This window comes from Athene cunicularia, assembly GCF_003259725.1.
Source record: "Athene cunicularia isolate RWA chromosome 15 unlocalized genomic scaffold, athCun1 chr15_part1, whole genome shotgun sequence".
NCBI classification, from domain to species: Eukaryota; Metazoa; Chordata; class Aves; order Strigiformes; family Strigidae; genus Athene; species Athene cunicularia.
The window spans coordinates 1,836,919-1,862,790 of NW_020799121.1; the positions used below are offsets into that span (position 1 = coordinate 1,836,919).

At 49.8% G+C, this 25,872-nt stretch overlaps 1 protein-coding gene across 1 annotated transcript in view; it reads left to right on the plus strand.

Moving 5' to 3' along the window:
* The window catches only part of KSR2 (kinase suppressor of ras 2), an 87,971-nt gene that overhangs the window by 51,130 nt on the left and 10,969 nt on the right, over positions 1-25,872 (plus strand). The window contains exons 11-16 of the mRNA XM_026859908.1: positions 2,212-2,253; positions 2,530-2,596; positions 4,795-4,843; positions 5,547-5,914; positions 19,697-19,793; positions 23,967-24,100. Coding sequence (XP_026715709.1) covers positions 2,212-2,253; positions 2,530-2,596; positions 4,795-4,843; positions 5,547-5,914; positions 19,697-19,793; positions 23,967-24,100 — 757 coding nt within the window. The remainder of the gene's footprint in view (positions 1-2,211; positions 2,254-2,529; positions 2,597-4,794; positions 4,844-5,546; positions 5,915-19,696; positions 19,794-23,966; positions 24,101-25,872) is intronic.

Here is a 25,872-nt window from a genome sequence, read left to right on the forward strand (position 1 = left end):
AATGGCTCAGCATCACTCCTGGCAGCATGGAAGGACTCAGCTGTTCTCTGCTACCCAGATGCCTCTCCAACCATTCCCAAAAAGGGCCCGACAAGGGAAGAGGAGGGGGAGCCATGGCCCTGACCCATCTCTGAGATGCTGAAACACTCACAGCTGCCCTGGGGCCAGTGACTCTTGTTTAGTCTGTGGTCTCAGGCCTGTTTGACAGGGCAGCAGCCAGGAGTTTGGAGTCCCTTCTGTATTCCAAAACCGTATGGCTATTGAACTGGTCTGGTAGGAAGGAAGGTCAGGACTGCTTCTCTGGAGGAACCAGATAGCACCTTCATGATCTGCTGATCCTGCTGCACCATGGTGATTCCTTCTTTCAATCTTGACAGGCCCTCAGCTAGAGAGGAGGAGGAGGAGAAGGAGGGAGGTGAGGGGGGATTTGACTGGCAGGATCCATCACCAGAATAACAAGCATTTCCAAAAGCTGGGGAGAAAAATCCAAACCACCAGCCAAACAACACAGGTCCTTGTGAGCCTGGAGAGACTACAGCTGTACACAAGTCTTGTTCACTGGAGCGCCCAGAGCCCAGGTGGGATGCTGGAGAGGCATGAAGAAGACAGCAGAGGATCTGTGAGGAAGCACTGAGCACCCCAAGGAGCAGTGTGACCCATCCGTCAAGGAGAGACTCGACTCCTTCTCCATTCCCTGGGTGAGGATTTCGCCAGCCACAGCCCTCAAGCCTCCAAGGGCTGGGATGATAGTCCTCAGCATGGCTGCAAACCCGAGAGCACGGCGTGCGTTTCCATGCTGGTATAACTGAGTTTGTGGTGGTCCAGCCACAACCAAAGCATCCTGACATCTCAGCAGCATGATAGCCAGGCTTGCAGCCATTAACATCCCCAAACTGCTTGCTGGGCAAACTCTGGACCCTGCCTGGGTTTGGGGGAGAAGGAACAGAGGGTCCAGTGTCTGGTGACCCGGTCATGCATCACTTCTGGAGCAGAGACCTCCCTGCAGGGCTTTTGAGATGTTCTTTCATGTTGTTTAAAACAGAAACCACAGAAGTAACCCCCACAGTGAGCAGCAGCATCTTCTTATGGGGACCTGGACGTGCTGTCACTGCCACCACAGCTGAGCCAGTGCAGGGAGCCCCTGCCACGGGTGCCTGGCTGGCTGGGGTGGGCAGGATCAGACCCCAGCAGCTCAGGGGGGTGGTTGCTCCCTGCTTTCATGCCTGTGATGAGCAGAGCCCTGTGGTGAACAGGAGCTGGTCTGACACAAAGCAGGACTTACTGTGCTTTCATCTTCCTGTGCAGGAAGTTCTCCATGGTTCATCTCATCAAGATGGTCATCTTGGGGATTAGGATTTAAGCTTGGAAATTGCAACACTGTGACCTTTTTCTGACAGAATTACCTTTGAGTCTCCTTTGATCTCAGCTCAGGGTGGCTCAGGTCCCGCTGCAGAGCTGAGGTCAGTCTTCAGGGTCTTGAAGCTGGAGAGAAGCTGAGAGATGGTCTTTGGGGTCTTGAAGCTTAAGGAGAAGTTGCCAACCTCTGGTGGCCTCAGCATCTCTGTCTTGCTTCGTACCCATGACCTACCTGCCCGTGTGTGTCAAATCAGCCCTTGGGCTTTGCCCACAGGCGATGGGGAGCTGATGGAGGGTACCAGCACCTAGAGCACCTCTGCAGTGCTGGCTTTGGGCAGTGGCTCCTGGGACTGCTGACAGCTCCTGGCTCCTTTCAGTACACTGGGAGGCAGGCAGGGAGCCCAGGAAGGACACATCTCCGAAGCATGGCAAAAATGCACAGTTAGATGGGCTAGATCGGGCAAAAATGGGGAGCAGCTGCAAATCTATCACTTGGTGTCTCCACAGTGCTGAGTGGTTCCTGAGGGCTGACTGGGAGCTGAGCACTCAAACCCTGTGAGCTTTTGCTGTCAACCAGGTGTCCAAATCTCACCAGTGACTTTGCAACACCCTTTAAGTGGTATCGAGCAGTAGCTGATGGTGGCAAAAATGAAGTTAAAATCCAGCCAGATCATTAGAGGTGTAAGGTCTTAGTTTTTAGGCCTGGGCACCCTACATGCCATTGTGGGTAAGAGATGGAGGTGGGAGGGGTTGTGTCGTGCAGAGGGGGACCTGGACCCAGGGCTGTCATTGCATGAGTCTCTCCAGCATCTGGCTCTGCAGTTTGGTGTTTAACCCCACATTTCTCTCTTCCAGCTTCCCATTACTACAAGTACAAGCAGCAGTTCATTTTCCCAGGTAAGTCTCTTTGAAAGTTTCTCCTGTAACGTGGGATGCTGAGATATAGTGGGGTGGGTGCATGCCCAGCTCTCCTAAGCCCTGGATTTGTGCAGAGGGGTTCTGCTGGAGTGGGATTTCTCCCCCAAACCAGTGCATTGTTGCAGGACCTTTCACTAGTAAGATGCTGCAGGGCTGGGAGGTTTTTAGTGGGATTTACTTCCCCTGGGTGCCCTCGGCACTGGAAGGAGCTCCTGATACTCCCAGACTGCTCTCACTCCGCTCTCTTCTCTCCAGATGTGGTGCCTGAGACACCGACCCGAGCCCCGCAGGTCGTCCTCCACCCTGTCAACTCCAACCCCATGTGAGTGCCTCCCCCTCCTCCCAGCTGCCTTCACCTTGCCTTCCCCAGGCAGTGCATCCTCTGCACCCTGCCTCCTCTGGGCACCCATGTGTGCTTCCCTGGCTTTGCAGGACCAATTTGGGGCTCAAGGATGTCTTTTGGGCCAGCTGAGGTGGATGGTCAAGATGAGCCCCTGGTGCTCCTGCTGCCCCGACCCAGCTGATGACTCTGGTTTGTGCGTTGCGGAGGAGAAAAACTGAAAGGACAGGGCAGGGGATTGATTTATAACCCACAGCAATGCACCTACCCAGTGCTTTGCTGTCAAAAAAAAAAAAAAAAAAAAAAAAAGACTTTCAGTCTTAGAAGCCAAAGCCAAAGCGATTAATCTTTTACTAAATTATAAGCAGAGAACCAGAGTCTTTGAGATTATTTCAATAAAGACAGTTTTTGCAGTCTCACCTGTAATATTTTCAAGTCCAATAAACTTTGCACTGAAATTAGTTCTGAAATGCAGTTATCTAATTGGCGTTAGGACCAGCTCTCCCTGGCAGATTGAGCCTGAGCTGCTCTGCCGAATCTGGCATTTGCTGAGGTCCTCCTGCCTGTGCCACCCTGGCAGTGGCATTACATTTCAGGGTTGCTTGCTGATCCCTTTTATAAATGCCATTTTTGAAGCCGGGAGTTTAACAGATAGGGTCTTGCTCCAGGCTGCAGTGAGGTTGTGTCCGGCTCACCCACGCTCTCCAAACCACATTGGCAACTGCCGGGGGGTCCGGCAGATCTTGTGTCTGGGGAAGGCGATGAGGGGGATGGGGACGGAGCGGCTGTCCCTGCTGGTGGCTGACAGCCAGGAAATTAATGGAAAAGTAGTGAAGTCAAAGCCTTTTATATTTTTTTTCCTTCCTTGCCTAAAGCAATGTATCAGGCGTAAGGCTGGCAGGCTTCTGTGGGCAAATAGCTTTCAATATGCAAAACCTGTGATTCTTCTCTTGCTCGCCCCACTGAAAATAACTCGTGGGAGCCGCTGAGGTTACCCTGGCCTTGGCTGGGTTAAATAGCAGACGCTGCTTTGGATACTCAGGAGACAGGTATTCGTGCCTGGGCTAAAGATCAGGCAGGAGGAGACTGCTGCTCCTGCAAACCACCCGTGCATCGTGATGGGCGGCAGATGCCGTCTGCATCTACCTGGGCTTTCTCTGGTACTTCAGATGTCAGGGTCGGCTCCTTTTGTATATCCACCTGGGTCTCCCTTGGGATTTATAGCTTTTTAGCGGCAACTAAATGGCATAGGAAGCACAGGACCACTGCGTCTGAGTGGCTTGGGGGGTGTTATGCCTCTCCTGTGATCCTTGCTGTCTCTGGAAGGGGATGCTGTTATTTATATTATCGATAATAATAGTTTATAATATATTTATATTATGCTTGAAACCACCCGAGCTGCCCCAGCTGATCTTCCCCACAGAATTTCCCCAATTCCCTGTTAACTCTTGGGTGCAGTGAGACCTGCGTCGTGGACCTGGTGGTGGGAGGTGCTGTGTAAGCAAAAGAAAAGAGATGGTCCTGGCCCAGAGAGCTTGGAAACTAGACAAATTTAGGTGCTCTTGCTGCAGGGAGGGTCTTTGAAACCTTCAGTTCTCAAAAATATTCGAAAAACCTGTTTTCTTCTCTTCTGGCTGCTAATCAACTGTGCTTGTCACTTTGGTGTTTGTTGGGAAGGTAATTCTGATCTTAGAAACCACCTAAAAATGCCATAAGCGCATGCCCCAGCACTGCCTCAATGTGGCCAAAAGGTGTGAGGTTGTAAACATGCCCCTTGCCCCAGTTAGCTGGGGGGATGCCTTCTGGCGCACGTGGCAAAGGTGCGTCCTCCACACCATGTGCTTTGGGCGACGGGATGGAGACTTGGTCGTGTGCTCCCCCATCACCAAATCCGTTGTGGAACTTCATGCATCCAGTATTAATAAATGCAGTAATTAATATTGCTCATCCCCACTATCCTCCTGTGTGAGCACCCAGGGCCGTTCCTTGGGATGGAGACAGCCAGGGTGTGGGTGGGAAGGGGTTGCTCTCCCAGATTAACAGCAAGCTTTGTACTTCTCCTCCCTGATCCCTTCAGTCCCGGTGCAGTGCAGTGCTGTGGGAAGCAGGACTTGATGCCTGTGCATGACCCCCACCTAACTGTGTTTTACCTGGCAGTAATTCAGTAATTCTTTTAACAGCCTGGAAGGAAACCCATTGCTTCAAATTGAAGTGGAGCCCACCTCGGAGGTGAGATGGCTGGGCTCGCTGCTGTGCTTAACGGGCCTTTATTTTATATATATCTTGGGGCACATTTCACAGGAACCAGATAAGTTTAGCATCTGTGCAGTGAAATTGCTGATAATTAAATTAACGGCCAGGCCTGAACTTGCCCAGGCATCTGTGTCCCCACTCCATGAAGAGGGACCCTCATGGGCTTCATGTCTGCCCTCAAGTTTACAATTTAATGAGCTTTTCTGAGAAGCATTAAAAATGTGGTGGAGGGGAAGGGGTGAAGGGTGAGGCCGGGGATACAGCTTTTAATGGGCATTGTAAATCCTGTAGAAAGCTGATGCAGACCATGGAGGGAAAAAACAGACCTATTTGAGGGGCTGGGCACACAGCTGGGGGTGCCAGGGCAGGAGCAGTCGGTATTAGCAGAGCACAGCTTGGACAGCGTAGGATGAAATGCTGCTTTTGAACAAATGAATTAAATGTTCCAGTGTGTCACACTCTTATATTTAGCCCTGGGATAAATAAATGCCTCCCTGCAAAATCTGGGTTTCTGCTGGCTTTGCAGAAAATGCAGCCACGAGTTGCCTTTCGAAGGTACCTGCCCAACCGGGTCTGAGCAAGCTGTAGGTGGGCTAGTGGGGTTTTGTCCATGTTATCTTCTTTGACTATCATTTTTTCCCATTTTATTGCACTCATCTCCCTTTGCCCCACCCCACAGAACGAGGAAGGCACCGAGGAGGTGCAGGAGTCCGAGGATGACTTTGAAGAGATGAACCTCTCGCTCCTCTCTGCACGCAACTTTCCCCGCAAGGCCAGCCAGACCAGCATCTTCCTCCAGGAGTGGGACATCCCCTTTGAGCAGCTTGAGATTGGCGAGCTCATTGGCAAGGGCCGCTTCGGGCAAGTCTTTCATGGGCGCTGGCATGGGGAGGTGGCCATCCGCCTCATTGACATTGAACGGGACAACGAGGACCAGCTGAAGGCCTTCAAGAGGGAGGTGATGGCGTACCGGCAGACCCGGCACGAGAATGTGGTGCTCTTCATGGGAGCCTGCATGAGTCCTCCCCACCTCGCCATCATCACCAGGTAAGCTCCTACATCTTGTGCTCAGCTAGAATAACTTTTTCTTTCCAAAACAGCTTCCTGCAGTCAAACATTACCAGTAGGCAAGGCTGGCCAGGCCTCCCTGCCCTATCAAAGGGATGTTCTCCATCTATTGTGATTTATGCTGCAAAGCAGATAGCAAACCCATCATAAGTGGGTCCAGGCAGATTCTTAACCAAGGACAGGAATGATTTATTTTAACCAGGAGGGGTGTAACCTGGTGGGAGCAGCAGTTTCTGTCCTGGGATTTTTTGAACGGTCAGATCCCTGGATGAGTGGTGGGGTCTGGACCCTGCTTGAGTGCTGCCACAGCATGGAAAAGCCTCTGATTGCATGAAGCAGTTGGTCATATGCAAACACCAGGTTTCATGAATAAGTCAGTGCTGGGAAAACAGCTCGGGTGTCTGAAGGCTCAACAGGGTGCAAGTGTTAGGTTCAGTGGTCTGTGAAATGGCCAGAAGGGCAGCAGAGGTGGGAAAACCGGGTGCTCGCAAGGACGGCTGGTACTCCACAGGTCTGGAGCCCGTCCACGGAGTCTCCTTGCTTTCGGCGAGGTGGGAGACTTTGCAAGATAAGTCATGGTCTCCTGGAGCATTTCTTCCCATTCTCAAAGCTGTTGTCTCTGTTACACCCAAAACTGGGTATGGGACTAATAGGAGTGAGTTTGGGGTGGGGCCAGGAGAAGGAGACTGGGGCTTGAAGAGCTGCTGTCTGGGAGAATGGTGATGCTTGGGGACACTGCAGCAGGATGAAGGGATGAGACTGCTGAAGGGGGCTTCTTGCAGCTGGTTGGGGAGCAAGGTGGGATTTGGGGTCTCCCAAGCCATCTCAAACACCTCCAGAGCTGTCTTAGTCTCAAGGAATTCCCATGTACCTGCTGTCAATCAGCAATACCAAGCATCCCTGCTGAAGCAGCACTGAGCATCCTGGCATATTCCTTGCATGGGTGGGCAAAACCAAAATCCCTGCTGGCCTCGAGGCAGGGAGGCTGCAGTCACTCCCAGAGCAGCTGTTGTCATGTAAAATGCATTTTTTTCTGAGTGTTCATTATTTCCCTCACCTCTAGACCATGTATTCAGCCACAGGGCTTGATGTGGTACCACATTGCATCCCACCACTGGTTACTTTCTCTCAGGGAAGTTTACCCAAGGTGAGGTTGAATTTCCAGCCTCCTCCTGGCAGTGTTTCAGAAAGCCTGCACTGAAATGGCAATGCTTCCGACAGCCATTAGCCATGAAATATTGCATCATTTTTTCCTAATGTCCTCTTGAAAGCAGCACCTCCTGGACCACCGGTCCCTGCTGGGGCAGCTCTGCGGGTGCCAGGGTGGGGGCTTTGGTCTGCTTTCCCTCTTACTCAACAACAAAGGATTTCAACCCAGATTTGTGGCTCCACATGCCATCGTTTGCTCCCTGCTCTGGTGGGTTCAGGGACTGCATTTGTCTTGGGAGTTGCGTGCTCTAGAGATGTGACTCCAAACGGGGGCTGGCTCTCCCCAGCTGGGGACTGGAAAAAATGTCCTTTTTATTTTGGACCAAAAAATACTAATCTCAGAAAATTCAGCAGCATTTCAGATTCCCATCTATTAGCTAGTTCAGGCCAAAGGCTTTTTGAAAAGTGTGCAAACGCATGTATTGATCAATGCGTCAGAGACCCCATCCATGTGTTACACCAGATTGACGCCGCTACCCAGAGCAAAACGCAGCTTCTCCGTCCCGCTCAGCTCTGTGATCCCTTTACAGCCCCAATTTGCTCAGCTTTTCAATCCTATTCAATATCAGAACCTGGGCAATATATTCTTTTTGTTTAGCTACAAAGTGTTTTCTATTCTAATGCCTCTTTATATAAAACCATAAAGGTGCCATTTTTGACAGTTTGACAAAATAAATATGTTCACTGCAGTAGCTTGATGCATTAATATGAGGTCTGTGAAGCGCACTGCTCGCTTGCTTTTCTTTTCAGCTGCACTCGGTCCTTTTTTTAAGGTCAAAGTACAGCTTTATTGGATTGCCCTAAATATAACCTGTGCTTGCAGTGTCTCCAAGCATTGCCTGCTCTTTGCCTACAAGCAGCAACCTGCTTTTATCTGTATTCTTCGAAGGCTGAATCAACATCACAATAGTTTTTTTTTCCACTGCAACTAGAAACCTGTTTGGTTTTCTCCTGCTGGGATTTCTGGGGTGAAATCGGCTCATATCCAGTGCTGGTGCTGGGCTGGCCACGAGAATGCAGGAAAGCCAAGGGGGATGCTGGAAGGGGGCTCAGCTCAGTCTCAGGGAATTTTTGGGAAGCCCAGGACTGCAAGAGTGCGTATCCCTTAGCTTGGAGGTCATTTCCACAGATGATTTATTGCACTTTGAGGCTTCCTGTGGGGCTCTCTTCTGGCACTTCCCCAGGAGGGACCTCTGGGGCTTGTGGGGCAAAGCATCCCTTGCATTTCCCAGGGTGGCAGTGCAGGGATGCTCCCTTCCCTTGTGCCTGCAGTCCTTGTCTGGTCTATCTTTGGTTGAACATTTTTGGGGGCTTCTTGGAACAGCTCTGCTCATCTCCGCTGGGGAAAAGCCTTCTCACTATGTGGAGGTCTCCATCCCATGCATGTTTCCTTGTCTGGCAGTGCTTCTTGGAATAGACAGGTCTTTCCAAAGGGGTACAACAGCCCTGGGAACTCTTCTGCCACGGCACAGATGGGAACTGCTGCTTGGGCATTCGAGGGAATGAGTCTGAGAAGAGGACAGTGTGGTGTTAGCTGGACTGGGAATAGCTGGAGATACTGGGAACGGTCCAGGATGTGACACTGGGGGAGGATGGAAGCCGGTGACCCCATACAGCGGAGAGCATCGCTCTTCAGACAGGATTTTTTGAGGGGACTCAAGTTCTTTAAACTTTAAACCAGACTTTGAGAACTTTAAACCAGAATTTGCTTGTAGAGGGGGAAAATCACTCCCAGCTGTCTGATGGGGCTAATTACAGATACAAATCCAGGATGTCCAAATTTCCTCACCTGCTCCTCCTCACACACATTCCTGGATCCGAACGGGTGATATGCAGAAGAGGTTCTTTTTCTTCTGACTGCCCAGAGGTGGTCGCTCAAGGATGTTTTTTCCACCAAGAAAAGAGCAATTTCTTGCAGCTGTTAAAGAAATCTCCATTTTCCTGCTGCCACGCTGGAAGCAGCTGCCCATCCCTGGAAGGGGCTTTACCACATCGTGCTGCCCGGTGCTGCTGGAGGAGGGTTATTTATAGATGGGTTTATTTTTACTTTTTCACATCCCTACATTTTCCTTCCTGATTACTTGTGATATTCAAGGATTGTCTCATTAGCAGAAAGAAATCTCTCCCTCCAAACACCGTGTCCCATGGCCAAATGCTGGGAGGGGAAACTGAGGCAGCATCTTGCTAACAGCGTGATGTTTTGGGTTAACGCTCTGATTTTCTCTGCATTAACCATTGGTCTGTCCAGATGATTGGGACCTATAGTGCTTAATATCTCATCAGAGACATTGATGGTGGGATCCAGTGCACCCTCAGCACATTTGCAGATGACACCAAGTTGAGTGGTGGGATTGACACTCCTGAGGGAAGGGATGACATCTAGGGGGACCAGACAAGCTTGGGAAGTGGGTCCATGTGAACTTCATGAGGTTCAACAAAGCCAAGTGCAAGGTCCCGCACCTGGGTCGGGGCAACCTTTGGCATCAATGCAGGCTGAGGGGATGAAGGGATAGAGAGCAGCCCTGTGGAGAAGGACCTGAGGGTATTGATGGATGAAAAGCTGGACAGGAGCCAGTAATGTGTACCTACAGCCTAAGAAGCCAGCTGTACCCTGGGCTGCATCAAGACAAGCGTGGCCAGCAGGTCAAGGGAGGGGATTCTTCCCCTCTGCTCTGGTGAGATCCCACCTGCAGTGCCGTGTCCAGCTCTGGAGTTCATACAGGAAAGATGTCGACCTGTTGGAGAGGGTCAAGAGGAGGCCACAGAAGTGATCAGAGGGATGGAACGCCTCTCCTGTGAGGACAGGCTGAGAGAGTTGGGGTCGTTCGGCCTGGAGAAGAGAAGGCTCCAGGGAGATCTTATTGTGGCCTTTCAGTACTTAAGGGGGGCTCATAAGAAAGATGGGGACAGACATTTTAGTATGGGCTTTAGGAATAGGACAAGGGGTAATGGTTTTAAACTAAAAGAGAGTAGATTCAGACTAGATATAAGGAAGAAATTTTTTATTATGAGGGTGGCAAAACACAGGAACAGTTTTCCCAGAGTGGTGGTAGATGCCCCATCCCTGGAAACATTCAAGGCCAAGTTGAGCAACCTGGTTTAGTTGAAGATGTCCCTGCTCATGGCAAAGGGGTTGGACTAGATGACCTTTAAAGGTCCCTTCCAACCCAAACCATTCTGTAAGTCTATGATTCTTGAGTAGTCTCTTAATGTGACTGTCTGGGTCAGAAAGGAAAGGAAGAAATTCAGCAATTTTGGCAATGGGAGGTGGTGACTCCAAAGACTGCTTCCATCAGAGCCGCTAATAGATTTTCTCTTGGGTAATGAGCAGTGGGGACAGTTAACATTCATCTTAATTAGTCTTGAGCGAGAGTGAATGTGAGCCTTGGTGCTTTGAGCGCTGCATAATGGATAGCATGAAACAGCATCAAAGTCCTCGGCCCAGTGGAAATGAAAGGACTGAAAAAGTGCCGTGTTTTCTGCATACAGGCAAATGACAAGTTGTTTTTGCCAGTGATGAATGAGACAAAGCCAGGCCTGGGTAAGCTCACGTCAGCTCCTCAGGGCTCCTGGTCCCAGCCCCCGTTGGTGGCAGCACGAGGAGGGGAGGTAAAGCCTCAGCCACCCAGGAGGTCCTTCAAAGGACAAAGTCTAACGGTTTTTTAATGCTATTAAAATGGCTTGAGCCACCCACGAAGGTAATGGATTGCAGAAAGTACCAGGTTTTAGGATTCTGGGTGTTCCTTCTGGGAAAAAGAAAAAAAAAAAAAAAGGATAGGCTCCTGGGTCTCTTTGAGTCTGTAACGTAATGAGGGGGGATCAGCATGCTGGGTGCAGCTTTCTTGGAGGGCACCGATGGCTCTTGTTGGATGGGAATGTTTGCGAGAAGGGAGTGAGGTTAGCAGGTCTGAAAGGCAGGAGAGAGGAGGTTTGAGCTGGAGCTTGCCCGTGCTTTGAGCTCCTGCTGACTTGCGTGGGGGATTTGGTGCAGCTTTTCTAAGAAGATTACTTGGTTTTTAGTTAAAAGCTCAAACGTGGCACTAGAAGCCCAGGCAAAGACCCTGGGATTTGCATCCTGAGATGTTTCTGGACAGGTTTTGGCCCCTCTCTTGTCATCAGTGTGATTCCAGAGTGACTTTGGATTTACGAGGTGCAACTGGGAGCCAACTCGATGGCTGCTGGCGATCCCACCTGGGGCTGCATGGCCATGATATATGTCCCTGCAGTGATGTGCCAGGAAGACTAAGGAGAACACTGAAGAACATTAGGAATTAAGCTTGACCATGGCAGGACTATATAAAGAGCATTAATTTGTCGAAGGTGACTTTCAACAGAGGAACTTGGAGTATTTCTACCAGAGAGAGAGCATCTCCCAAACCCTTCCCTGGAGCTGGTGGTTAGTGGGGGAGGGCTGAGTGCTGAGGGCGAACATAAACCCAGGTCCTCTTCTCATGTCAGATACCGAAGATGAAAAGAGAATTTGCTCTTTTTTCCTCCATGTCAAAGCAAACTGGCTTTAGTAACAGGGATCACATCACCTGCCATGAATTAATAGGGAAGGTGTGTGAGCGAGGGATGAGAAGATTATCCAGCTGTATCTTACAGGGTAATTTTCTTGCACTGCACAGGCTAATTTGGAGGTTTATTTTGATTTTATAGTTTTTTGGGGGGTGGTGTTATTTTGATTTTATAATTTATTTCTATGCTTGCTTTTGGCAATGGCTAATGCTTGGCTCTGCTGCCAGGAGGAACAAGCCCAGCTCTTTGCAGGGGGATGGTCTCCTATCCCCAGATCCCATTCACTGCAGGCGCGGGGGAGCTCTGGGCAAAGCTTGGCTTTAAATGCTTGGCTCTTCCAAGCCTCTCCCCATGCCAAACCACCTGACATTTACAGTGTCCCAGCTCAGCTGTGAAGGATTTGGGGCTTGTAAATCATAACACTGAGGGAGATGGGGGCTAAGCAGGTATTTGACCTGATTTGCAGGATGGGTGTAAAGGAGAAGGGTGTAAGCCATTGTGCTTAAGACAATACAGGTTGAGGCTGTTTGGTTTTTACCCCTATGGGTGCTCCATGGGGCCAGTGAGTGCTGCTTGCAGCCATCCTGTTGTTCTCTCCAGGGAGCCTTGTTGGCCATTTGGGCTTTAGTGAACAACAAATTGGCTTTTTCTCCAAACTACAACCCAACGGTCTCAAAATACATTCTATCAGCCTTCTTTCCTGCCCTGGAAAATTAAGTAGGAGCTCTAAATCCTGCTCAACAGGAGGGAAATTGAGGCACGGAGCTGCCACATCGCTTTCTTCCATGCTGGGCTGGAGCCATGCATCCTGGATCTGGGTACTTCCAAGATGCCTTTCAGGTCTGACCCTTTTTTCCCCACTCATGGGTGTATTTTGGGAGCAGAGCCATGAGGTCCTGCCTCCCTAACCCTCTCCATGTTCAAGCACCTGCTTTGGGAGCCAAGCATCACCTCCTGTCCTGCCTCTCGGTTGTTTTCCCTCCTCTTACTTTCTGCTACATTTCCCCTTTCCTAGTTAAATAATGGAGCTCGTAGATCATATAATAAATAGGTATTGACTTCATGCCACAGCCTGGATCAGAATTGATTGACCCGTGGGAATACACTCCTTTGCAATCAATAACAGGCCATCAGGCTGGATAAATCTTGATAACGACTGACAACAGGAAAGTCAATACGTGTATTAATATATACATTAAGTGAGTATATATCTTCCGCCTGGAGACAGTGTTGCTTTTGGCAGCTTGTAGAGCGGGATGGGTTGGGGAGGAGACTGAAATATCCTGAGCAAAGAGGATGGCATGTATGGGGAGAGGCAGCGGCTTGATCCTCTGCAAGGGTGTTTGATGTTGAAATAAGAGCTGGCTGTTTCAGTGCTGGCTGAGCTTGTCTTCCCCATTGTAGCATCAAATCCCTGCCAGCTGTTCGTTAGTGCCATCTTAACGTGCTCCTCTGGCAGGGGATGCTCAAAGGGAAACTTCTCCTCTGTATTTTAAAAGTGTTTCAAAATGCCATGGAAATATTTCTATTTTGGCCGTGACTTCTTGGGAAAAGTACTTGGCACAGCGGGACTCGCGCTGAGGCACTTACTAGAGAGGAAGGGATTTAAGCGGGTGTTTAAGGGAAAGCCTGAGATTAAGTGCCCTGCTGAGAGATAGTCCCACCAAGTCTTTCTGCTTGTGCCAGCTCTTCCCTTCGCTATTAAGTGACATCTTGGATCCTCTTTGGGGCCAGGGCAAGGCTGTTTGCTGGGAAGGTCATGGGGGACCCATGTGCTGGCATCCTCCTGCCTAGCCAAAGAGGCACCTGCTCAGGGAAATAGATCCCTCCTGTGACAGCACTATTAATTTTTTATTAATAATAATTATTATTACTATTCCAAAGTGGAGTTGGGTTTTAGTGAAGCAGCTGTCTTGATCAAAAGACTTGCTTCTTCCTTCTCTTCAAAAGAAGGGTGTTTTTAAAATTTCTTTTCCGCCCTGGAGTTCAAAATAGCAGGAGAAACATGGCACAGAGAATATATTAGGCTCCTTCAAAGGCAAGGAGAGGTCAAAGCACCTTCGCACATCCCCGTGCACCCAGCCAGCCCTCTCAGAGCCGATTACAAGTGCACCCTTTCAAAGGCAGCAAGTGCCACCCGAAGCATCAAGTATTTTCGGATGACTTGTTTGCATCCAGGGCTTTAGATAAGCTGCTGGGGCCTGTGGCTGCTTTGCATTCACCTGTCTCTTAGCTCTTTTCCCCGCAGCTGTAGAATAGCTCGTCTCCTCTGACACTATCTCCTTCAAATAAAAATGCATGGAGTTTGCTTTTTCGAAATAACTTGTTTTTTCCCAAGCTGCAATGGAGTTGGAGCTACTTTTCGGGAGGCTGATCCCCCTCCTCCTCCTCCTCTTCCCCTTGTGGTTTGGCTGCGCTGGCTGTAGTTATCTCGTGTGCCAGCTGCTGGAAGGAAAATTTTGCTGCCTAAGTAATATCCATCAAAGAATGGCGCTTCCATCGGGTGGAGATAGCGAGCGCGGGATGAGGGGACCATCATTTCTTCAGGGCTTTTCTATTTCCTCACGCTAATTTTGCTCTGTGGAGGCTCCTCTGTGCAAAGTGGGAGCTGGGGTGCTGCGAGCTCCCGGCTGGGGACCTGCACTTTGCTGTGGCCACAAACATTGTTTATGGCAGGTAATGAATTCCCTGCCTCCCCATTGGGGTTGCTTTGGGAGACTTGTGTAAGGGTTCATTTTGGAGGTGGAGTTTGATGGGAAAAATATTTTCACCCTCAAGCAATGCCCCTGGAGGGACTGGACTTCGATGGACACCGATGCTCAGCATCAGGTCTGCAGGCTCCCAACCCAGCATTTCATGGCACTGTGCTGCCCTGAAGCCTTTGGCTGCTGCTTTCCTCCTGGTCACGGTCCAGCAAAGGTGGATGGTGTTTCCTGGGGCCTGGGGAGGAAGGAAACCACATGTTGCTTTTGCTGAAAGCGATGGGAGCAGAGGGGAAGGTGACTCCCCGCTTGCCAGTGGGAGCAGTGAAGAGGAAAGAAATTAAAAGAGAGTTGCAGTCATGGGCTGAAATGTTTCCATGCTAAATCTCAAGGTGCTGGGGGTGTGTGGCTCAGAGAAGAGCTGTTTCACCTCACCAGGAGGTTTAGGGGGTGGTAAATCCCAGTGAAACCAGCCCTGAACATCCCTTGTTGGGGCTGGGGGGATCTGGTGCCCTGATGATACTGGGTGCCGCTGGCATCCCAGTGGGGATAGCTGGCCCAGGAACCAGCCAAGCCTTTCTCCCCCGACAAGCTTTTCATTAGAGGAAAAAAAAATATATATCTATTGTGTCTGACATATGTCAGCTTTCTCCTTAAACTGAGACCTAACAAACTCATGTCAGTGTGACCATGGTTGTCCCGGCTAGCTGTCCCTGCTGTCCTTCGGGTGGTGTTTAGGTGCAGAGGGCTTGGGGAACTTGAGCTGGATGATGCCGCTGCTCTGCTTTGTTCACTCTGGCATAACAGAGAGAGCGTGTGTCAAGGGTGTGATATTTCTTATTGATTTTGAGGAAAACAAAGCCTAGGGATAAAAATTAACCCAAAACTCTCCCTTTGCTGCTCTTCCAGCCTTGTTTAATTTTCTGGTTTGTGAAACACATTTGTGGCTGTCTAGTTTCAAAAACACAATTGCCAGACGTCGGTAAAAGAGAAAAATAAGCCAATATAAGGAAACAGCTTGTGACTTCCCGAATAACTCAGGCACGTGCAGACATGTGCAGTACTTGTTCTTCCCTGGTGTGGCAAGTCTTGCTCAAATGAAATCAAATAAGTCCCAGCTCAGCAGCTCAGGTTGCTGTGGCCATATCTTTCTTAATATTCCCCAAAGATTTCTTCTTTTCCATGAAATACTAAAAATCAGTAAACTGATGAGGAATGTGGAAGCATCTGAGCAGCTTCTCCTTTGCTCTGTCTTTCCCCAAGCACAGATGTAACCTGCTAGCAGAGGTATTCTTATATTAAAGTACTTATTATTAATTCCCACTGTCTCCTTCTGTGTCTCCCCTGGGTGTATAGTGCTGGCTATCACCATGGTATCTGAGCTGGTTCCCCATAAATCAATATACTAGCAAGTAATGAGCTTCCTGGTGTCTGGCATTTATCACTTTGGGGTGTTCAAATGATCCTATTTAATTTAATGGGCATTTATGTGGATGGTTGGGCAAAGGGAAGAAAACCACAAAACACCAGTAAGTAACAGCATCGCAACCTGTGTGCAACCGCTGCACCATCTGCTCTGGATTTGTTCCCGCTCCTGGAGCAGGAGCCAGGCTGAGATCACCAAACCTATAGAGGTGGTGGCCATCAATGCAGAGATGATGACCATCAATATTGTGGGGGAGGGGAAAAACCCCAGTGGGTGGGGGATGGATGAGGCTGTTTTCATGTTGAATGGCAAAAATATCCAGAGGCAGTGCTCCAGCTCTTCCTCACTCATCCCTCCCAAATTGTTCCTCTGAAAGTCGCTTTGGCTTTGCTCCCATTGCTGATGTCTTCAGCCCACGCTGGTGAAATGCAGAGTGTTTATAAAGCAATTTGGGATTTGGCTTGCTTGGCTGAACACTTCAGAAACTCATTTTGAATAGAGAGTTGCATCTGCATCAGGATGGGGCCGCAGGGCCCGGACTGTCCTAGTGCTGGGGAAGGTTGCAAGCTGAGGTTGCACCGTGGGTTGAGGTGCACTCCTGGATGCTGGGGACCCCCAGAAGGACCTTTGCATCTCCCCGAGCCACCTGGCTGGGCTGTCCTGCTGCCTCTCAGATCTGCCTGGGGTTTGGCAGGATGCTGGGGCACATGTCACCAACCTTCCTGCTCTGACAGTGGGTGGGATGGAGAGGTTTAGGAGGAAGAAGACAAGTATTTGTTTACGAATATGTACTTGAGTGGTGAATAAGCCAGGATCTGTCTGAAGACGCAAATCGTCTGCCTTTGTTTCTGGTGTCAAGCGTAGGCGGTCTCTGGCCTTGTGATCCGCAGCATCGCTCGCTCGCAGCCGGCTGGGTACCTCAATGCTGTGGTTCAGCATAGACCTCTTGAAGTGGAAAGGCAGAAGATGATGTGCGTGCCCTGGGAGCCGCACTTTGTGCCTGCCGCTCCTGCCCGAATGGGGAACGATTGACGGCAGAGGAGGAACGAGAAGAAGCGAAATTGTTGAGCTCTGCCATGAAAAGGTTCTGCAGGTGGTGGCTGAATGGGCTCAGGTGCTGCATAATAGGTATCAACCAGGCTTTATCTCTGCATTGGCAGTTCCTTACCCAGCAAGAAAACTAACAAATACCGGTGCAGCGGTTGCTCGTTGAATTCATTCGGAGGAGTTATTCATTGAGAGGAGGAGAGAGGCACCTGGGCTGCCTCGATGGCTCTACCAAGGTCTGAGGAGTGGTGGTGGCACGTCCCAAGCCTGTGGTGCTTCACCCTGTGCTGATGCCACCACGCCAGCTCTGAGCGGTGGCTGCTCCTCTTGTGCCGGGGCTCATGCTGGGAGCATTCGCTGCCTCCTTTAATGCGGTCCCTCTGTAAATGAAGTGGAGAGATGGGAATCTCATCCAGAAAGGGCTGCAGACTCTGCTCCCGGGGTTATCTCTGAAGTTCAGATAGGCAGAAATTTGAGGATTTTCTCTAACAACCCTTTTCCAGGAAACCAGCTGATCTTAACTCACTTTAGGGCTGAAATCAAGCCCTGTTCAAGCACTAATCTGTTCATTGCATTTGCAATGTCAATTCATGACTAATGCAGACCACAAGCAACTTTCTGGAATGGTTTTCTCTGGGGGAAAACAAGCGTTTGCTGGGGACTGGGGAGGGCTGGGGAAACTCCTTCGTGCACAGGCAGGTCATGGGAGGAAGCAGAAAGCCTGTTACATTGCAGAGCTTAAAGCTTTACAGGGTTATTTAGCAAATTAACACAAAAAAACTTAATACTGTAAAGGTGACAGAAAAAGACTTCATGTCTGTCATTATTTTGCACCCTTTAATTCCAGTTGCAGAAACCCAAGGGTTTTCTTTATCACTTATTTCCAAGTAGGAGTTTGAGTGCTTGGATCCTAATCTTCAGACAAATTCATATTTGACTGCAGCCAAACTATTGCAGAAGATATGAAGCGGCTGGTTTAGTTAGAAGAAGATTGCGTTTGTAAATGCGGGCGCCTCGGTTTTGGAGTCCAGCTGGTGTGCTCAGGGACATGCTGAGACACCTGAGAGTGGGAAACCATTACCAAGGAGGCAGTTGCACAGGTATGAAGATGCCCTAAAATCCCCACCGCAGCTCACGCCTGGTAAGGCTATTTCCAACATGACAGAGTACTTTGAAGGATGCTGTTGTCTTTCCAAAACCCATTGGATATGGGACTGGTCCCATTCCTGCTTTGCTGCCTGGCCTGAATATTGTGCTCTCTGCCCAGGGAGGGACATGGAGCTTTTGGCTTAGGAGCAGAAGGGTCCTATGTATCCATGAGCTTCTGAAGAAGCAAGCAAGGCTTAAATAAGCGCTATCCCAATCCCTATCAGTTTAATACCCCAAAGAGCTGCAGAGAGCTCAGCTTTCCCCAACTTTCTGGAGGCGAGCCTCCAACATCTCTGCTCTCGGGGGCTAATCGCTCACAGGGACCTTATTTGCATCCAGGTGATGGCCTTGGCCCTGCAGTAATGATGGGGGAATGGCAACCACGCTGTGGTTTGGGGGGACTGCTGTTGCCATTTTCAGTGTCCCCAGGGAAAACATGGTGCAGCCTCCTGGGGGGTTTGCCTCATCATACTGCTGTGAGTCAGCCTCAGGGTGAAGAGTAAAAGCGAGGCTTTACCATGATTCTCCAGATTTGCCACCCAGGGGAAGTTGTTGTGGGGCTGGGCTGCTCACCTCTCCACAGGGCTGTGCTGAGTATTGCTGCCCTTGGTGTGCCTCTTCTTCCTTGCTCAAGCCGGGGGTCTGAGCTGCCCCCTCTCCCCATCTGAGCAACATGATACCCAGGGAAACCCAGGGCAGCTTGATGTGATGCTCCCCAGCTCTTTAAACGAGATAGCTTGGGCTGGTTATTTCCATCCAAAAAGGTCAAACCCCCTCATCTCCCAGGGGACAAATCCAGACTAGTCCATGCTGGCATCCCAGGGGCTGGAGGAGATGGGAAAGGGGGAAAGCAGTGGAGGTGAGCAAGGATGCAGCAGGGGGAAAGCAGAGGAATTAAAACCTGTAACTTTTCATTTGTTAACTAGAACAGTATCAAATTAACATCTGTGGCCACCGAAGCCTCTTTAACGAGATGTGTCGGACGCTTTATTTCCCAGGCACAGGTATCCAGTCTCATCTTTCTAAAGTTGTCTGTAATGAGCGTGGGTGGATATAGAAAAGCAAAAAAGCCCTTTTTTGTGGGCGGGAGTCGAGGCACCATCCACCCACGTACTCCATTATGATATTCAAATGTCAATATATTTTTAATTGGTTTATATCCCCCCCCCTCCCCCTCCAGCTGCCTTTGGTAATTAAGGCTCTGTAAATAGATTTTACTGTAATTGGTACGAGAAGGAAAATTGGAGGACATTGTACAGTGCATTGGTTGTGTTTTTTTTTTTTTTCCTCCCTGTCTTTCCTCTTTTGACTCATATTACATCTGTGAGTATTGTATCCTCTGAGGGAAGAGGCGGGGAGCCGCGGCCAGTTTTGCACAAAAAGTCTGAAGCAAGAGGACCAGGTGGTTTGCCCGTGGCTGGGACGTGGGGAAGAGCCAGGAAACAGCCCGGGTTACCCCTTACAGGGCTCGGCACCATGGTGATGGTACGAGCACACATCAGGAAGCAGCACAAGCTCTCTCCCAGTGCCAGACTGGGGAGACCCCCCCCAGTTTCCCTGCTGAATCTCCAATCTGCCTTGAGATGTAGCCAAAGCTCTTGCAGTTATTTATAGTTCCTGCCACAGCCGCTGTCTTTATAATTTGGGGATGTTTCTTGGCGGGGGTTTATAAACCATGTTTTTCTCTTCTCCCTTTTCCTGTTCTTTCAGCCTGTGTAAAGGACGGACTCTCTACTCAGTGGTGAGAGATGCCAAAATCGTCCTGGATGTCAACAAGACAAGGCAGATAGCACAAGAAATTGTGAAGGTATGGTATGGTGCGGGGGCAGCTTGGCATCGATGGGGGTCCAGATCCAGGTGAGAGCCCAGCTGAGTTGCTCTGAGGAGCAGGAGTGAAGAAGTCAAGGAGGCTGGGCAGGACAGCACCTCTTGGCTTTAAAATCCAGGTCTCTTAGACTTCCCTCACCCATGTTGAGCTGAACTGGGGTGGCACAAGGCTTTGCCATGCAGTGGTGAGCTTGGGGCTCATCCTGGTCGCAGCTCCTATTCCCCCTTGGAAGTGCAGGTGTTTAAGTCCAGCTTTGCTGCTGCGAGTGAGTTGGTGGTTGGATATTCCTCTCCTCTTGGAAAAAAAATAATAATCTGCTGTTGGTCTGAGGTTTCCACGTCTCTGTAGTGAAAGCATCCCTGCAGCCAAGGTGCCCAGAGGAGTCAGTGCTGTGGTGCTTGTGGCAGGGGGGTGTTTGTGCCACAAGGCAGAGCACGTGTACATTTTTCAGAGCTAAAAGAGCTTTTCCTTTCACAGAGATGACTCAAAAGTGCATCTTTGACACTTCAGACGTGACCGTATAAATAGATGCTGGGGAGGATCCTCACGTGGGAGGGTCAAGTGGCTGGGAAGTTGGGTCCTGAGCCATCAAAGCTTCCCATCGAGTGTCTGCAACAGCTTGTTTTCCCAAGAGGTGTTGAACTGTCTGCCAGAGTATGGCTGTACTGTGATTCCAAGCATATTTAACACCAAATTATACCAAAAATATTTGGGATATGTCCTACCATGGGAGCCACGGCACTGACCCTGTGCCCTGCTGAAGGTCAGCCAACACCTCTGGCCCACAGCAAGATCAAATTATCTGGGGCTGAGCTCACATTTAACATATTTCTATGGGGAAAAAAAAAAAAAAAAAAATCTCCTTAAGTATTCAAATCCATGTTATAAAATAGAATGGTGCATTACCCTGCTTGTTCTTATGCTATCACTTATTATATTGCCTATTTCGTGTTTATTTACACCAGATTTAGCAAAGCACATGCTGGTTTTAAAGTAAATTTCTTAAAGTCCCCCAAAATCTCTGGGGTCCAGCCAGGAGCTGATGGTTGAGCATAGGCTTAACTGCTTTGCTGAGCCAGTGTTGCAAGGGGCATCTTGGAGTGGCAAAACTATGGCTGAATTCAGGGTGTCTGAGACCTTTGCTTCATTTCTATTTTTGATCCATATTTTCCACCTTTTAAAGACCTTTTTTTTCCCACTGAGCAAGTGTCTGAGGAATCCCATAGCTTTGCCTTTTTTTTTCCTTGACTACCACTGCCCTTGTGCTCAGGGTTCTCGCCTCCCAGATGTTCACAGAGGGCGGTAATGGCTGGGTTCAGCCCCTTTCTCTGTGCGGTTGCATTGTTTCGTGTGGGTTGGGGTTTTGAGGACTAGGCTAAGCAACTGCTGTCTTCTGCAGCTGCTTGTGCGTTAGGAACGGGTTGGAAACCTCAAACTTCGTGGTGTTGCGAGGCGTCGCCAGCACTGGGGAAGTATCACTAGATCTGTGGGATGAAAGCATCACCATGAAGAACGTTACCCATGAGATCTGCTGAAGCAAATCAGCACAATTGCACGTAGACCTGGCTGTAGCCCCAGCAGCAAACCAGGGAACTGCATCCCCTCTCCTCCTTGGGAGGATGGGGTTGGGTGCCCCTGCTGCAACCTGCTGCAGGGCAGAGGAGCTTTGGGTCTGCTCCAGGTCCCTGTAGGAATTAGCCGAGGTCCAAAGGCAAATCTGTGTGAGGTGGGTGCTGAGCCCAGGCTCTCCCTGTGCTCCAGAGGGATTTTAAGACAGCAGCTCCTGCTCACAGGAGAGGTCCATCACACCCCTGCCACGGCCACCCTGGTGCAGTGCCCAGGACACATCGGCCATTGCTGGTGTGTGCCACAAGGAGCAGTTTCTCTGCTGTCCCACCTCTCCATGTCAACTGTCAGCAGACGTTAAGGATGTTTTGGTGGACTTGAAGGTGGCTGGTGTGGAGAAGCTAAGGAAAACCCCAACATACTGCTTTGGTTGGGCTTGGGGCAGCATTGCTCAGAGGAGCTGGAGGCAGGACCATGGGGGAGGCTCCTGCTCTGCTACCTGGCCACGGCAGTTGTTTAACTTTATTCTTTGAGTCCCCGTATGCGATAGGAGAGCCGTTAATCCTTATTGGATTAACTGGTGCAAGGGTTCTTGTTATGCTCTGATCCTCCAGAGGCAAAAGTTAATTTATTTAAGAAGCAAAGCCGGCAGAGGGAGCTGGCTTTTCACGCATGCCGGGCAGCCGAGCAAATTAAGGCATTACTGGGCTGAGAGTGTTTTCTCACAGATCATCCCGAGGGTGAAGGCGGTGGGGCTGGAATTTGCAGTGGGATCTGTGTGATACCCCATGGAGCAAGGCGAGGGATTTGGGTTTGCCAAGAGCTCCTTGAGAAATACATTCAGCAAAGGCTTGGCTGTGCTTGATGGATGCGTGGGAGATGTGCTGTGTGACCATGGGTGCAAAGTCCCTGCTGCCTGCTCTGAGCTCTTGTCAACCCTGGCCGATGGGAAGGGGCTGCAAAGCATCCCCATGGTGCTGGGTCTCATCCTGTTCCATGGATGCTTTGGGGCCCTGCACTGCTCTTTTCAGGAGGAATGCTGTTCCTTGCACAACCCTGGCACTTGTGAAGGTGACAGTGGCATTTTAAAGCAGATTTTTAAACCTCATCATTATTTCATGTGCTGGGACCCAGAGATCCCTAATTAATCCCAGTGCCTGGAGTGGTCCCGGCATCCAGCTGTGGCTGTGGCACCTCGGGGCCAGCTGTAGCCCTGAATTCTTTTCCTCCATCCAGCATCCCTTAGCAGAGGCTCTTCAGGATTTGACTGCCGAGGGGTGCAGTTAAACCCCCGTGACTTGACAAGTTAGGGTGTTTGCTGTCCCCTACTAGCAAGTTGTCCCTGGCTGCCCCCAGCCTTTCCTGCTGCTGGAGCACAGCCCTGCAAGTCCGTGCTTCTGGTGAGTCCTTGGTACCTTCAGGCTTTTCCCCACATCCTGGATATTTGCATTTGAGGATTTGTGGGTTTTTCAGGCTGCTTGCCCAATTTTTCCGGATAATTTCTGAATTTGTATTGTGCTTCCCAGCTCCCCACTGCCTGAAAACTTAGAAATATATTCTTGTTCCACTGCCTGCGTGATTAATGACAATATGTGAAAAGATCAGACCGAGGATAGTCCCCGTGGAAATCCAGTTAATAAATCCCCCCATGTCAGTGATAGATAACTGATATTTGCTCTTAAACAACAGTTTGCTGGCCCATTTGGCATTTATCCTTCAGTAGCTTCCTCTAGACCACGTTTTCCTTAGTCTGCTTATGAGAATGAAAAGTGAGACAGCATGAAAAGCCCTGCTAAAGTCAGGATAAATGGCTTTTATCACCCTCCCCATTCCCAGAGCTGGTTATCCTGTTGAGCTGAACGTCCGCCATATGATGCTGTCGGCAGTCTGCTTGATTTGCCGATGCTAAACAAGCCCAGTGCAGGGGAGTTTGGATTTCCCACCCATGGCCTTTTTTTGCATCATTAGCAATAATTTTAATTAACCGCCAAGTAGCTTTTCCTAGGGGAAAAGAATTAAGGCAGGACTCCTGCGAGGTGCTTGTTTCCAGGCTAATGGTGCCGGTGTGCACATAAGAAGCATTAATGGCTCAGCCAGGGTATGTGATAGCAGTGATGGAGAGCTTTGACTTATTACCCTTCTGCTCCCAGCCCTAAAAGAGAATGAAGGCGAAAACATCATCATCATTATCAAATTCTCAGCAGAGGATTTCAGGAAAACAACTGCCAGTTTGGTTTGGTGCTAATTTTTCTTGCATAGCCAATTAGTCAGGAAGATGAGTGGGTGTTGCTGCAGCTGAGATGCCCACACAGTCCCATCACCTTCTGTGAGCACCACCCGATGCCTGTCCCAAGCCAGGGCACCCCCTGGATACCTGCCCTTTCTGCAGGGACATTTAGGGACCTGCAGCCTCTGGCTGTGGCCCACCTAGAGGTCAGTAGTGGATGTGCCACTGCAGCACAGGGACACTTGCAGCCCAGCTCACCCTGGCTTGGTAATTGTGGGGCTGCCCCTGCTCTGGCGTTATCCTGTCTGTCTGTGCTGCTTTTGCAGTTTTGGGGTATTTTTCTCTCTCTTCCATCCTAGGGAATGGGCTACCTGCATGCCAAGGGGATCCTTCACAAGGACCTCAAGTCAAAAAACGTTTTCTACGACAATGGGAAGGTGGTGATCACAGACTTTGGCCTCTTCAGCATCTCGGGAGTTCTTCAAGCAGGCAGGTATGACATGGCATGCTGGAAATACTGGTGTTCTTCCCCTTGCCCTAGAGCTCCCCTTTGATCTGGGAACACAGAGAGGAAGCCCCAAACCTCCTCTGCAAGTATCTTTCTGGGTCTGCAGCCTCAGTCGACACAAGGTGTCTTTGAGTGTCCTGGGACTGCCCTGGGATTTTCACCACCTCACCTCCTGGGATTTTGCTTTTGAGGAGGCTTGCTTTGGGAAAAGACCAAGACACGTAGCTCCAGCAGAAACCCCTCTGCTCCACAAGCAGTGCTCCCTCAGAACGCAGCCCCATGCCAGCATTCAGTTTGCAGAAAAAAACCCCAGAGAGATGGTGAGAGAGGGACTGGGGTTTCTGCAGTGAGGCGGGTCTAGACTGAGTACTGAGCAGTGAAAACAAACTGTTCTGCTCCTTGGGTGCAGAAGTTGCATCTCGTTTTGATTTGGTTTGGGTTAATTTATTTTTTAAACCTAGCATCAGGAAGGCAGAGTTGCTTTTGATCAGTAGGAAGGAGCATGATGCTGTGTGCACGTCTCCAATAGCTTGGTTCAGAGAGGCAGGACCTGGCCTGGGGCAGGGTCTCTTGGACCCAACCTCTTCCCACGGGATGCATCATTTCCATGTCCAAACCACTCTGCAGGAAGATGCTCCTAGGGCTTGTTTCACCAGGGCCAGCAAAGTTGGTTCATTCCTTGGCCTTTCCCTAACACTGTTGTTATAATCCCCTGGCATCTGCTTCATCTCCTGCCTCTGAGCTGATGAGCACTGCAGCCAGAGCAGCAGCCTGGGTCGAGTGGTGCCATCCTTCTGATTGTCCCCTGGCAACTCTGGTGACCTTTCGGGTGCTGCAGACATCTGGCCATGGTGTCTGCACTGAGCCAGGGCATGGAGGAAGACATGGAGAAAATGAGAGCCAACCTCAGGACATTTAGAGCATTGTGACATTTTTGGTCTCTTTGGGTTTGGAATCAAGTCCATTTAGTAAATGTTTCTTATTGAATATTTTTTTTCCCAGTGTTTTGAGATATTTTCCAGCTGTAGGCGTGGCAGGGCAAAGAGTTTGAGTGGCTGTGGAAAGGAAGCAAAGCAAAGCTGGGGTGGGAAGTGGAAGGAGACAGAAGAGTGGAAAAAACCCCAAAGATTATATTTTCCTTTTTTTGTTAAAACAAAACCAAAAAAAAGCGTGTTGCCGACTTTTCCCAGTGGGAGAGTGTTTTTTCACTAGACCCCTTGTGTCAGAAGCAGCATGGGCCAAGGGTGACATTATCAGCACTGGTAGCTCAGGTAGGTTTCCTCCTGCTGCGTGGTACCCACCCTCAGGTCCTTTTGGTCTCCATCACCCCACGTGATGGGGTTTGTTGCTGGAGAGGTTGTTGTGGCTGATTGTCACTTCATGGTGAAGATGCTCAGGAGATAAAATGCACCTTGGAAATGATGTATTTTCTTCCAATTTCCATGTGATGAAGTCGAAGGATTAGAGGAAAAGGTGATGGCTGCCTCTCCATCCCACACCTCTTGCAGCAAGCCAGGCAGCCACTCTTTCCATTCTGCTTGTATAAATATCATCTGGTTTTAGCACAAACTTAGTCAAAAGCTTAGAAAGCCCAAGAAATCCAGCAATGCTGCTGCTCTCCCCACAGTGGAGAAGTGAAGCTCATTCCAGCAGTGGTAAAAGGATTTGGGCAAAAAGGGCCAAATTTTGCCAGGGAACTTTGCTGTGAAGGTCAGAGATGCTCTGGAGATAAAATGAGAGACAAAATGCTGGGGAAA